The sequence below is a fragment of the Podarcis melisellensis genome (assembly GCF_964234715.1).
Source record: "Podarcis melisellensis genome assembly, chromosome: 2".
NCBI classification, from domain to species: domain Eukaryota; kingdom Metazoa; phylum Chordata; class Lepidosauria; order Squamata; family Lacertidae; genus Podarcis; species Podarcis melisellensis.
The window spans coordinates 69661705-69673997 of record NC_138529.1 but is presented as its reverse complement, the minus strand read 5'-3'; the positions used below and the strand labels follow the sequence as shown (position 1 = coordinate 69673997).

General features: G+C 44.1%; 1 protein-coding gene across 2 annotated transcripts in view; it reads left to right on the top strand.

Moving 5' to 3' along the window:
* The window catches only part of GNAI2 (G protein subunit alpha i2), a 132545-nt gene that overhangs the window by 83131 nt on the left and 37121 nt on the right, over positions 1 to 12293 (top strand). For both annotated transcript variants that reach the window (XM_081900362.1, XM_081900363.1), the window contains exons 2-4: positions 821 to 863; positions 4110 to 4251; positions 9289 to 9449. In XM_081900362.1, coding sequence (XP_081756488.1) covers positions 821 to 863; positions 4110 to 4251; positions 9289 to 9449 — 346 coding nt within the window. The remainder of the gene's footprint in view (positions 1 to 820; positions 864 to 4109; positions 4252 to 9288; positions 9450 to 12293) is intronic.

Genomic DNA, 12293 nt, shown 5'->3' with positions numbered 1-12293 from the left:
ACTTGGCAGGAATACAAATATTTATCATCTCCCCAGAGACTTTCTCTATCAGTCTTGTGAAGTTTCACACTATTTGGTGTATGTGTGGTCACTGGAAAGTCTCACGGGGGACCCGATGCTCAGTACCACATGTAGCTCTGTGCTTTTCATCTGTTTTAAGTCCTTTTGTCTTGGTTGTTACTCAGGGTTTAACCAAGGTGGGGACTGGCTAAATCATTTAAAAAAAAAAAAATCAAATCTGCTGGTTAAGACTAATGTGGCTTATAGTCACCAGATCTGTGGGATCAGGGATTCCCACTGTTGAAGTCCATCCTCTCCGATATACAGCATGTAATGCATTTTGTATTTCAGAAATGGATGTGGTGTTCACTTTGTGCAGTAAGTCCAGGAAACTACCTTGGCATTCTTGGTGGCTGTCTCTCATAGCGGATCTCCTGTCCTGAAACTGTGTGCTTTTCCATTTTTTCTTTTTTGGAGCTCCGTAAAATAGTGAAAGCAGGACTAAGGGAATGGCATTTCGCTGTAGGCGTTGCACCACTCCTGTCTTGTTCAAATTTATTTTACTCCACTTCCCCCCCTCCTTGGGTTTGGCAACCATGTGACCATTGTGAACCCTAACTTAAACGAATCCAGGTAACTCTCCCAAACTAAGTGGAAAGCCTTGGTTTAAAACTAGGTTCTCAGAACAAGCCTGCCAGAGCTAGCAATTATCAGACCTAATGTTGAATCTGAGTGCAGGAGGCTGGGGGAGGGGGGATTATACACTTGAATGCCAGAGTCAAAGGCCTGTTCTCTTACAAGTCTTCTTTATTTTCTACAGGTGCAGGAGAGTCTGGGAAGAGCACAATCGTAAAACAGATGAAGTAAGCATTCTTCTTTCTTCAAATATTGTAGGAGTTCTCTATGTTATGCTCACCGCTTTGTTGTGGTGGTATTTCAGCGGCTGCTTCCTGCATTCTTAAAGGAATGATAAGCGTCATAATTAGCTGGTGGCCAACTGTGGCTTTGCACCATGCATGAGAAACCTGCGACTCTCCAGATGAGGCTACAGCTCCCATCATTCTTGACTAGTGACGATGTTGACTGTGGGCTGATGGGAGTTGTAGTCGAACAATATCTGGAAGGTCACAGGTTCCCCATTCCTGTGTATACACTGACCCACCCATGAGAATAGACACAGATTTTTGCTGTGCATACATAATACTATTTACTTCTTTCTTGCCATGTTGGAATTATATTTTGCCTGATGCAGTCTTATTTTTCTATAGAACAGAGAGAGCGAAGATCCACTCTTAAAAATCAGTAGCAGCTACAAATGTGACCTTTAACTGTAGAGTGTTGTTGTTGTTGTTGTTGTTGTTGCTGCTGCTGTTGTTGTTAAATATTTATACCCCACCTTTTTCCTTGACGGGTCAATGCAACCTATGCAAATAAAAACAAGAGCCACTAAAAACATAGGAAAAAACCAAACAATTATACATGAATAGAATTAAAACTATATACACACATACAGTCTGTTGAAAACATACAAACATTACAATAAAATCAGCACCAGCCCTTTAATTAAAAGCAGTCATTTCCCAAAAGCCTGTTGGAATAAGAAGGTGGTGGAAGGACACTTTTAGTAGCAGCAGCAGTACAGAATCCTCGTTGCATTTCCATTCAGCCTTTACCAGCTTTCCATTGTGGCACTTACTCTCCATAAGATCAGGAGGCGAGAAAACAAAATGTACTTGCTGCCGTTTACAACTCAATTGCTGTTTAGATTGTGCCTAATTTTGGATATGTGGCACAAACTCCTCAACCTGCTGTATTTTGAGAAATATGTGAACTTTTCAAAGTGAAAATGTAAATCTCCTGGTAGTTGAAGGGCAAGCTGCCTTTTAATATTTCAAGTAGATGAAGATATTTTAAAAATGTATGTACCCACATATCTGAATGCCTCCTCCCACATTGACTTGTCTGGGTGTTAAGATCTGCTGGGGAGACCCTGTTGACAGTGGAGAGACAGCCAACATAGAGAGCTATGAATTCTGCCCCCTACTGACTTATCCTATAAACCTGGATCCCAGTTGGAACAGTTCCAGCAAGTAGGAAACTACAGCATTAAGCCAAGGGAAAGATTACCCTTTCAGCCAACTCTCTGGGTGTTCTTGGGCATTGTCTAAAACCTTTCTCTGGCTGCGGAAAGAATAATTATTCTTTTGGCTGTCCATATAGATTAGCAAGAGACAACCCCTAATTTAAAATCTCCCTCCCTCCCTCCCTCCCTCCCTCCCTCCTCACTGTAAATGTATAATGCCAGCATGTTGGGTCTTTGGCCTTTAGCAGTTACTGGAATTTCAAAAAGATAAACAGTCATCTGAACTGTTACGTTTACAACAAACATTTTAATTTATATGATCTGCTCCTGTTGGTCGTGGCTGGCAGAGGAATGAGACTAAGTCTATTAAGCTGGCCTCCTGTCATGGAATTGCGCTCAGCGTAGAGCAAGATGACCTGAGTTGTTGTCTTTTCTGTCGCGCTGGGTTTTGCTGGTTTGAAGCATTTCTATGATGCTCGTCACAGCAGTATCCTAGAGCTGAGCCGGGCCAGTTGCAACTGGCCCCATTTCCCGAGTAGATTCAGGCTTTGAACAATGTGGCCAGTTAGAAACTTTCTCTTTCACGCTGATTGAATTGAATTGTTGCCTCTGGCTAAATCGACAAGCAGATGGTCTATTTCTCAGCTGGTATGCCTTTCAGAGCCTTCCTAGCAGCAGTGCAGCTACAGCAGACCACAAGTCAATTTCAGCTCTGCTATTAGGAAAATAGCCCAGGGAGGCAAAAGCTTGATCTCAATCTGCTGCTATTGTGAAGCCTGGGTTCCTAGCCTGGACTTGTGTGATTGCCATAGTTGATTGTTTTCTGGTTGAGAGAGAGCTGCTCTCTTCTTGTTGCTGCTGCTCACAGCTGTATTCCCATATTTCAGTTAGTTGTGTCCAGGGCAGCTGGACAGCAGCAATAAATACCAAAATAATCAAATTCAGTAATAAAAAGCAATAAATATAAAGTGAGGTTAAAACACAGCCAAGGAGTAGATGAAATACTAATAAAACAATACAAATGGTGGTAGAAACAATATGCCAGAAAGAAAGAAAAATATTTATCTCACATGGTTAAGGCCTGTCTGAACATACTCCTGTGAAAAGCCATCAATGGAGGGGCAAGGCAGACATGTCTAGGGAGGGCATTTCACAATCTGGGAGCAGCCACGGAAAATGCCCCCCCTCTATCCCCATGAAGCGATACTCAGAAATTGGCTGGCACATGTGGGCTTTTTGTAAGGTATTTACTATTGAGCAGACATTCCTTCAGTTATCCTGTTCCTAAGCTTAGAGCTATTTAGGTCATAAACAGCAATTTTAGTTGTGTGTGGAAATGAACCAGAAACTAGTGTAGCTGTTTTAAGAAGGAAATTACACAATCTGGTTAACTGTCTGGCTTCCGCATTCTCCACCAGCTGATGTTTCTGGACACTTCAGAGGCAGTTAGCTCTCTGGATGGTTAGCGTGGGTGTGGCAAGCAAAAGCCATTATCACAGTTCAGGGGGCAGTTTCCAGCCAAGGAAAGGCATTTGAGGAGGTTTAGAGCAGGGCCAGTGAGAGGTGTTGCCTGCAGACATGTCCTCTGAGACTCAGGACACTTCTCCTGACCCTGGGGTTCCCAACCCGTAACTTAACAGCGTAGTTGTCTCTATGCTACTATTAGTGAGCTGTGTCAGATAACCTGCTTGCATTATTTTATCATCACTGCCCTCTCCCACAAATAGGGGGAAGTAACCCCCAGAACCCACCCAGACACTTCTACAAAGCAAGTTTCTGAAATGGGTTGAGTTAGGAATTTGTCACATAAGGGGAATGTGTCCTTCGGCATATTCTGAATTTAACTGAATTTTTCCTTCTCGCCACTTGCTCTTATGCTGTAGTATTGTCGCATGGGGCACCCACTGCTAGGGACTTCTTTTAGCACAAATATTTTATGAGAAGGAATGCAGCAAAAATTTGAAATCCATTGCAGGCCTCTTGCATTTGACATGCTGACATTTTGGATTGTTCTCTTCTTTTCCAGGATTATCCATGAGGATGGATACTCAGAAGAGGAGTGCCGACAGTACAAAGCAGTGGTTTACAGCAACACCATTCAGTCCATAATGGCTATCATCAAAGCGATGGGGAACCTGCAGATCGATTTTGGGGACCCTGCCAGAGCAGTGAGTTTCCTTCCCTCCCTCCTCCTTGCTAACTGGCTCTCTCTAATCATATTAGTAGACTTCAAAATCCTTCCTGACATCTACACCCAGTACTGAAATTGAAAAGTGTGCTTGTTCCCTTCAAATGGGGCATCCCAGGGGTCCCGAGGTATGAGGCATTCGTCCCCATCATCCTTCCCCTCTGTCTTTTTTTTTTAAATCAAATCAGAGAATTAGTCAGAAGACACTTACTGTGCATACACGAATTGACTGCTTCATTTGTGTTGCAGAATTTGACTTTTCACGCCCAGACATAGAACTTGGGCGACTTTGATGCAAAGTCCTCTGACAGTGTGCCAACACTTTGTTAAGTTGTTAACGTCTTGAATGAAGCATATTGGTTACAATGAAAATGTAGTCGTGTTCGTCTGTTGCAGCAAGAGCAACAAAGAGTCTTGTGGCACCTTCTAACTCGTTTATTAAGGCTTTTGTGGATTAGACACTACTTCATCAGATGCACGAATTGTCTTATCCTAAGTTCAGGTATATGGACACATGGTTACGCTCCACCCCCACCCCCCAAACGTTAGATAACATTTTGTGCATCTCATGAAGCTGAAGCTGGTCCACAAAAAAAGCTTGTGCCATAATTAACTCATTCATCTTTAAAATGCGACAATACTCTGTTGCTTTTCGCATTTGATTGGGTTCATCTGTCTGTGCTGTCAGAATGGCTCAAGTCAGCAGAGCTACAACAGAAACAATGCTGTTAATCAGCAGAAGGGGAAATGTAGCGAGTGTGGACATCTCATAAATAACTATAGATTACAGATCGGAATGGTGGAAAGCTAAAGTGAGCTTGTAACAACAGGCTGTTGGTCATCACCTCAATCCAGGCAAAACTCACATTGGGTGCCCTTTTGCATTTATCTTTGTACACGGACCACTTAGTCAGTCTAAAAGCAGCGAAGGGCAGCAACGTAGCTCTTTGTGGTTCTGGACGACTTCCTAAGTATTAATCATAATGTACACAAACAGAAAGCTGTTCATTGTCTGAATTCTGTTTTTTGCTCTCCCAAGCAATTCCCCACAGAATCCCCCTGGATAAGAACTTGTCCATAAACAATATGAAGGAAGGATGTGATGACACATCCTTTGAAAGGGGTGTGTGCGCACACATGATGTAATGTTGCAATTTTTAAAAGGTTATAGCAGTTTGCAACCGACCTGTAACCTAAGCAACTGAGTGGAGCCATGAGCAGCAGAGGGGAGGGGGGGATTCGCAGTGTGTTGACTGGAGTAGATGAAAGGAGAGGCCTTGGAATAGGGCTGTGCTATATATGCAGCTGAACGTTTGTGAGAGGTTGCCGCTGAAAGGGCAGCTCTTTTAGCAATCTGTATATAAGGAGCCTTGAGAATCGGCTTGAATTCCTCTCCAGTCGTTCTCAGGTCCAAAAAGGTTGCAAGACTCTACTGCTCTAATGTTTCTTCTGAGTATGAAATGTTATATTCTCTCTCTCACCCCACCCCACCCCACCAAAAAAAACAAAACCCTGTGGAATCTTGTCACAGTGGAAAACTGTATCTCAGCTCTTCATCAATAGCTGCCTGAGCAGTTTGGATTAAGACTTGCATGTACAGGGAGAAAAGTAAGCCAAATATTTTAATTGCACACTGCTTGTTTTTTAAAATAATTACAGCATCTTCAGAGTTTTTGCAAACCTGCTAAGAGGAGCCAGATTTATGCCCATCCAAAAGTGCTTCTGGCTGTTCACTATCAGCAGAAGTGGCATCTGTTTACATAAAATGGAACATACTGTTTGGTTCCTGCTATTCAATGAGGAAGAGCCATTCTGTCCCAGGGTTATTATACTTCGACCAAAAGATGTATTGCATTCAGAGTGCCATATATTTTGCAGATGGCATCTGCCTTTCTTTTTTTAGCCCAAATCTGATATGACCCTAGCATCCCGCTGCCCTATCCCCTTTCCCAGTGTGCATCCATGACAAATCATAACAGTTGAGAGTGACTTTCAGTTGCAAATGTGGGCTAGGTCTGAGTTTTAAAGAAAGGAAAATTAAACTTTGAGGGGAACTTTCACCACTAAATTTAAAAATGGGAAGAAGGCTGAAGGCGTAGGTTTGGGATGTTGCAACCAGGGGGACCAGCTTGACTGATGGCTGACAATCAGGCACTGATCCAGACATTTGAGAAAAGCAAAACATTCTGGCGGAGGATGGAAATCTCCTGAACTGGTGCAGAGCTGTTGGTGATAGTGGGGTGGGTGAGGTGAGCTATTAGTGTTGCTGCTATGAAGGTCGATGAACCCAGAATTTAAGTGTCAGTATGAAAGCTAGACGTATAGAAAGGATCCTTGGAGTAGGCAAAGAGATTAGCCAGTGTGGTATAGTGGTTATAGTCGGATTAGGACCTGGGAGACCAGGGTTAAAATCACCATTTGGCCATGAAGCTCACTGAGTGACCTTGGGTCAGTTATAGATTCTTAGATTCATCCCCTTAATAGGAAGGGACCCCAAGGGTCATCTAGTCCAACCCCCTGCAATGCAGGAATCTCAGCTAAGTCTAATTTGCAGGGTTGTTGTGGGGATTAAATGAGGGAGGGGAGAACTGTGGACACTACTTTGAGCTCCTTAGAGAAAAGTTGGGATATAAATGCAATAATAAAAATAAAAGTTTATCAAAGAGAAAAGCGGGAGAAAATGCAGCAGAAGTACTTTTTCTCTAGGTCAATGCTATCTAGCTGCAGAAACTGGCTGGTGCCAGATTTGTTAGAGGGTATAACAATGAGTTGTAAGAGAAATAAGGTTGATCTTTTGCTAATTGGAGTGGATTGCCTTTAATCTATTGGTAGCAAGTTTCTTGTAGTCAATAAGGTGAATGTCCGTAGCGGCTACTTTCTAAAATACTAGAACAACCATGTTTTTTATTATTAGTAAAATGAGCACATCCATGCCACTAGTCAAATGGAATAAATATTCACACAGCAGGAAAGCACCTCATATATTCCTTTTCTTCTTTTTAAGAATCATAGAATTGCAGAGTTGGAAGGGACCCCCCACTGCCATGCAGGAATCATGACTAAATAATAATCCCTGGCAACTGGCCATCCAACCTCTGCTTAAAAACCACCTTCCAAGGCAGTCCATTCCACTGTTGGAACAACTCTTCCTGTCATAAAATTCTTCCTAATATTTAGTCGGAATCTCCTCTATTTTGTAATTTGAATCCATTGGTTTGTGTCCTACCAGAGCAGGAGAAAACAGCCCTTCAGGTACAGTACTTGAATATGGCTATCAATCCTACCTCACTCTTCTGTTCTCCAGACTTATACCCAAGCAAGTCATGTTTATAGAAGAAACCATAGGAAATTGGCTTGTACTGACCAGACCACTAGTCCATAAAGCACAGTAATGTCTACACTAAATGGCAGTGGCTCTCCAGGATTTCAGAGAGGGTTTTCTCCCAGCCCAGCCTGGAGATGCTGGGGATTAAACATGGAGCCTTCTGTGTGGAAGGTGGATGCTATACCACTGAGCTTTCCTCTTAAGGATAAATTTAAGAGTTTTGGTTCTCTGAGCGCCATTCTAGGTTTGATAAGGAGAAACCTTTGTGACTGGGGACAGTGTGAGTGGTGCTTCCACAATGTGCATTTTCTGACCCTTAAAGCAGATGATGTAAAAGTGACCTTTTTACGGCAATAGCAATAGGCAGTATTTGCATTTGCACATCTCCATTAAGCAAAAGTACCGTATTTTTTGCTCTATAAGACTCACTTTTTCCCTCCGAAAAAGGAAGGGGAAATGTGTGTGCGTCTTATGGAGCGAATGCAGGCTGTGCAGCTATCCCAGAAGCCAGAACAGCAAGAGGGATTGCTGCTTTCACTGCGCAGCGATCCCTCTTGCTGTTCTGGCTTCTGAGATTCAGAATATTTTTTTTCTTGTTTTCCTCCTCCAAAAACTAGGTGCGTCTTGGGGTCTGGTGCGTCTTATAGAGCGAAAAATACGGTACCTAATTCACACAGCATTCTCTGTTGCAGCCTTCCCCATCCTTTGGGCCCATGTGTTGTTCGGCTTCTGCCCCAAAAATGTTGCAGCTACCTTCAGTCAAGTCCATACAATAGTGTTGCCATGTTAGAGACACGGAAGGCCATTCTGTTGTGGTTGGGCATCCTCAGTGTAAGCACGTTCCAACCTCATGGGATTTCGTCATTCATGTTGTTACTCCTACACCAGCAGCTGGATTTTCGTAAGGAGAGGCAGCGCTGGAGTGGGAATCAGCTGCTTGAACAGAGTGTTTGTGGGTGATCCTATCTTCCATTTGTCACCATGTCAGCATGTAAACAGGCCACAAGGGAGCAGTTTTTCAGCAGTGCCACACCTCTACAGAGAGATCTGAATTGGGCTTAGACTCACAATCGTTTAATCATGGATACTTCGTCTTTGTAATCAAATGAGCTGTTTTGACAAGCGACACATCTTCAAAATTCTTGCTCCTTGTTTTTGCTTTTAATTTTTGATTCTTAGTGTTCCCTGACCATTGCATTAAAGGCATTTGGCACCTTGCCAGTTTGTCTTCCTTTTCTGTTTTGTGTCTTTGAGAAGGGGAAGTGGATAGCACCAAATAAATTTCGCCTTTCCAGAGTAATCCTGCTCAGGTCCACCCGCTGTCAAGTTACCAGCAAATTCATGCTTCCACTAGGTGTTCCCTAGAGTTTCTGCAACTGAAGATAAGCTGTAATTGTGTTCCTGTATTGACCATCAAATTGTTTACCTGATGTCAGCTTTGTTTAGTGCTGTTAAATCAATAAAGTCTTTAAGCACTGGCTTCTTGCAGAGATGTTGACACATTCAGCACGGGCAACTGCTTTGCACCTAGGGAATGTTTTACTCCATTGCTCAGCACTAAAGCACACTTCCCCTGGGATGACCCTCTTGGGAGGGGTGTGGGAGTGGAAGGTGAGCTTCAGTGTGATGCTCTGCAGATGAGCCAAGGAGAGCTCAAGGGTCTAACCACCTGGGTTTTGTTTTCCCCTGCAGGATGATGCCCGTCAGTTGTTTGCACTCTCTTGCACTGCAGAGGAGCAGGGGATCATGCCAGAGGACTTGTCCAACGTGATCAGGAGGCTGTGGTCAGACAACGGAGTCCAGGCCTGTTTTAATCGTTCCCGAGAGTACCAGCTGAATGACTCTGCTGCATAGTGAGTGACTTTTCCTTGGATATTTTATTTTTGCTGGGGTAAACGTATTCTGAACTTTAAATAGCATTTGAGCCATGCCATTTTGCTCTGTGTGTGGAACCAGTGTGATATAGGGGGCAAGATGTAGCAGACTTGAGTGACTCTCCAAAGCCACTCAATCAGGGCTAAACTAAATGTGACAATTAACAGGCCTACGTACAGTGGTACCTCTAGATACGAACGGGATCCATTCCGGAGGCCCGTTTGCATCTGGAAGCAAACGTAACTAGCAACGGCACGTCTGCGCACACGCACGTCGCTTTTCGCCGCTTCTGCGCATGTGCGTGGCGTCATTTTGAGCGCCTGCGCATGCACAAGTGGCGAAACCTGGAAGTAACACACTCCGTTACTTCCGGGTTGCCATGGAGCGCAACTCGAACGCGCTCAACCCGAAGCGCAGTCAACCCGAGGTATGTCTGCATGTCTGTTTTAACTGTGGGCAGTTCTGCAAACATTCTTGCCATAGTGGCATTTGTTGTACAGTGGTACCTCGGGAAGCGAACGGGATCCGTTCTGGAGCCCCGCTTGCATCCAGAAGCAAATGTAACTAGTGATGGCACGTCTGCGCACGTGCATGTCATTTTTTTGCCACTTCTGCGCATGTGCATGAACGTCATTTTGAGTGTCTGCGCATGCGTGAGCGGCGAAACCCAGAAGTAACACGCTCCGTTACTTCCAGGTTGCCGCAGAGCGCAACTCGAACGTGCTCAACATGAAGCATATTCAACTCGAGGTATGACTCTATATTGGCTTAACTGCTATTCACAATGAGCAGTGAGTTAATTATGCCTCCAGGATGTATAGCTCTTTAAAGCATGGTGGTAGCTGTACTTCCAGCTTTTATTTTGTGTGCCATCATATTCCTCTTTGCTTTGGAAAATCCTCCTGCTAGAAGTCCATGTGCATGCATAAAACTCCCTTCCTAGTGTGACGGAAAGCATGGCTGAGCAGGGTGGCTGGCTCATGCCTGAGATACCTGGGGGCCTTGTTACAGGGGCAAAGCTCATCCACATAGTTCCTGTGGGATTGTTGAGGTTGTGTGTTAAGAGTTGGAGGCATGCATGCTTTTCCAAGTTGTGGCCTCAGCCTGCAGCTAATGGAGAAAGGGAACATTCCGTTGATGAAACAGAGAAAGTGGGTGAAACGTTGGCTCTGTGTGGGCCTATTTTATTTTATTTTTTGTTTTCCAGAAATACTGCTGAGCAGTTCAGACTTTGATTATTTGTTGCCTTTTTACTCATTTGGAATGTCCCACATCTGCCTGTGGAATAGTTATTTAGATTTCGGCGTCAAATGCCGTTTTGTGGCATACGAAAACATAAATATTGTGTCAAAACACAGATGGGCCCGCAGAAACGAAGGATGTTAAAATGAAGAGAGCTATCCAGGCTTTCTGAACAATATATGTTTTCTAAAGGAAGAAAATTATGTTTTGAAATGTGCTTACGCAGCTCGTTAACTCTGTAATGAGGCGCCTTTGCCAGTCTCGCAGCCATTGTTAAATGTGTCTACAATTCACTTGCTAAATTAGCAATGAGCAATCCACTGTCTCCACAATATGCTGGTATTGTTGCCAGCAGACCACCATGCTAAGAGTTGGAGGCTTCCATCACACATGTATACTTTGAAGGGTTCTTCTGTTCTGGATGTCATGCTTAGTGTGAGCACTAGGAGAAAACTTACTGGCTTTTTAAGACGAGCCCTCTCAGCTGGTGAGGAAAAGTGTCTGTCTTTGCATTTCAATTGATAAAAAAGAGAGAGAGGAGAGAGGCAGCTAAGACCAACACACCTGTTCCTCTAACAGTGTCTTGGTTTTTCCTCTCAGTTCAGCTTGCATTTCCCAAACACATGCTGTGGCACTCTGCTTTCTGCTTGTGAGTAATGTGGTGCTTTTATCCTAGGTTGTAAAGAAAGCCAAGAGGTCTCTTTTCTTGATGCAGGGTCGAGCAGGTCAACTTGTGTGTTTTTGGAGGGGAGTTTTGCAGAATCCCTGAGGACCTGCCCCTTCAGATAGTCTCTGCTTTCTGCCTAGTAAGGGAAGGCAGCTCAGCAAAGGTCAGAGTATTTATCTGTAGACAAGACTTCTGAGTCAAGTTTCTTAAAAGTCAGGTTAGGAGTAGAAAATAGCATGCTTCCCACCCACTCCCAAGCTAGTTTATGAAGCCTGAATGGATCACACCGTCATGTAACTCTGTGACCCAAGCCTTTGCCACTACCTGTCCACACCACAGGCATTCTGCACCTGACTGCACTTTAACCCCAGGCACAACGTGCTTGTTTTAAAGGCCTTTCCAGTGAAGGAAGTTAATTACTTGAGCTTCTGCTCTGCCTTCCTTGGCAAAATGTGGTGTGCTAGAGTGTTGCTCTCTTGCAAAAAAATGGACAGGGAACTTGATCTCTTGGTTTTCGTATTTATGCACATGCTTTTTGCTAGCGTGATATTTCCAACTGTATGGCTGGATCAGACCGAGGGGGGCTATCTAATCCAGCATTCTGTTTTGGCCTACCCACAATCAGGGTGCAAAGGCAGCAACCGCCTCTCTTATTTGTTTCCCAGCCTGCTGTTTCTGTTCCTAGGACTGGGGTGCTGCTACCCTGTCACTTAAGGTCTTGTTCGCTAACAACCTCACTGCTTCTCTCAGTCAACTGAGAGGCCTCACAAGAATGATTATTAGGGGGAGGGTCATAGCCCAGTGGGAGAGCATCCGCCTTGCATGCAGAAGGTCCCAGGTTCAGTCCCCAGCATCTCCTGATAGGGCTTCATGGGAACCCCTGTTTGAAACCCTGGAGAATCGTTGCCAGTGT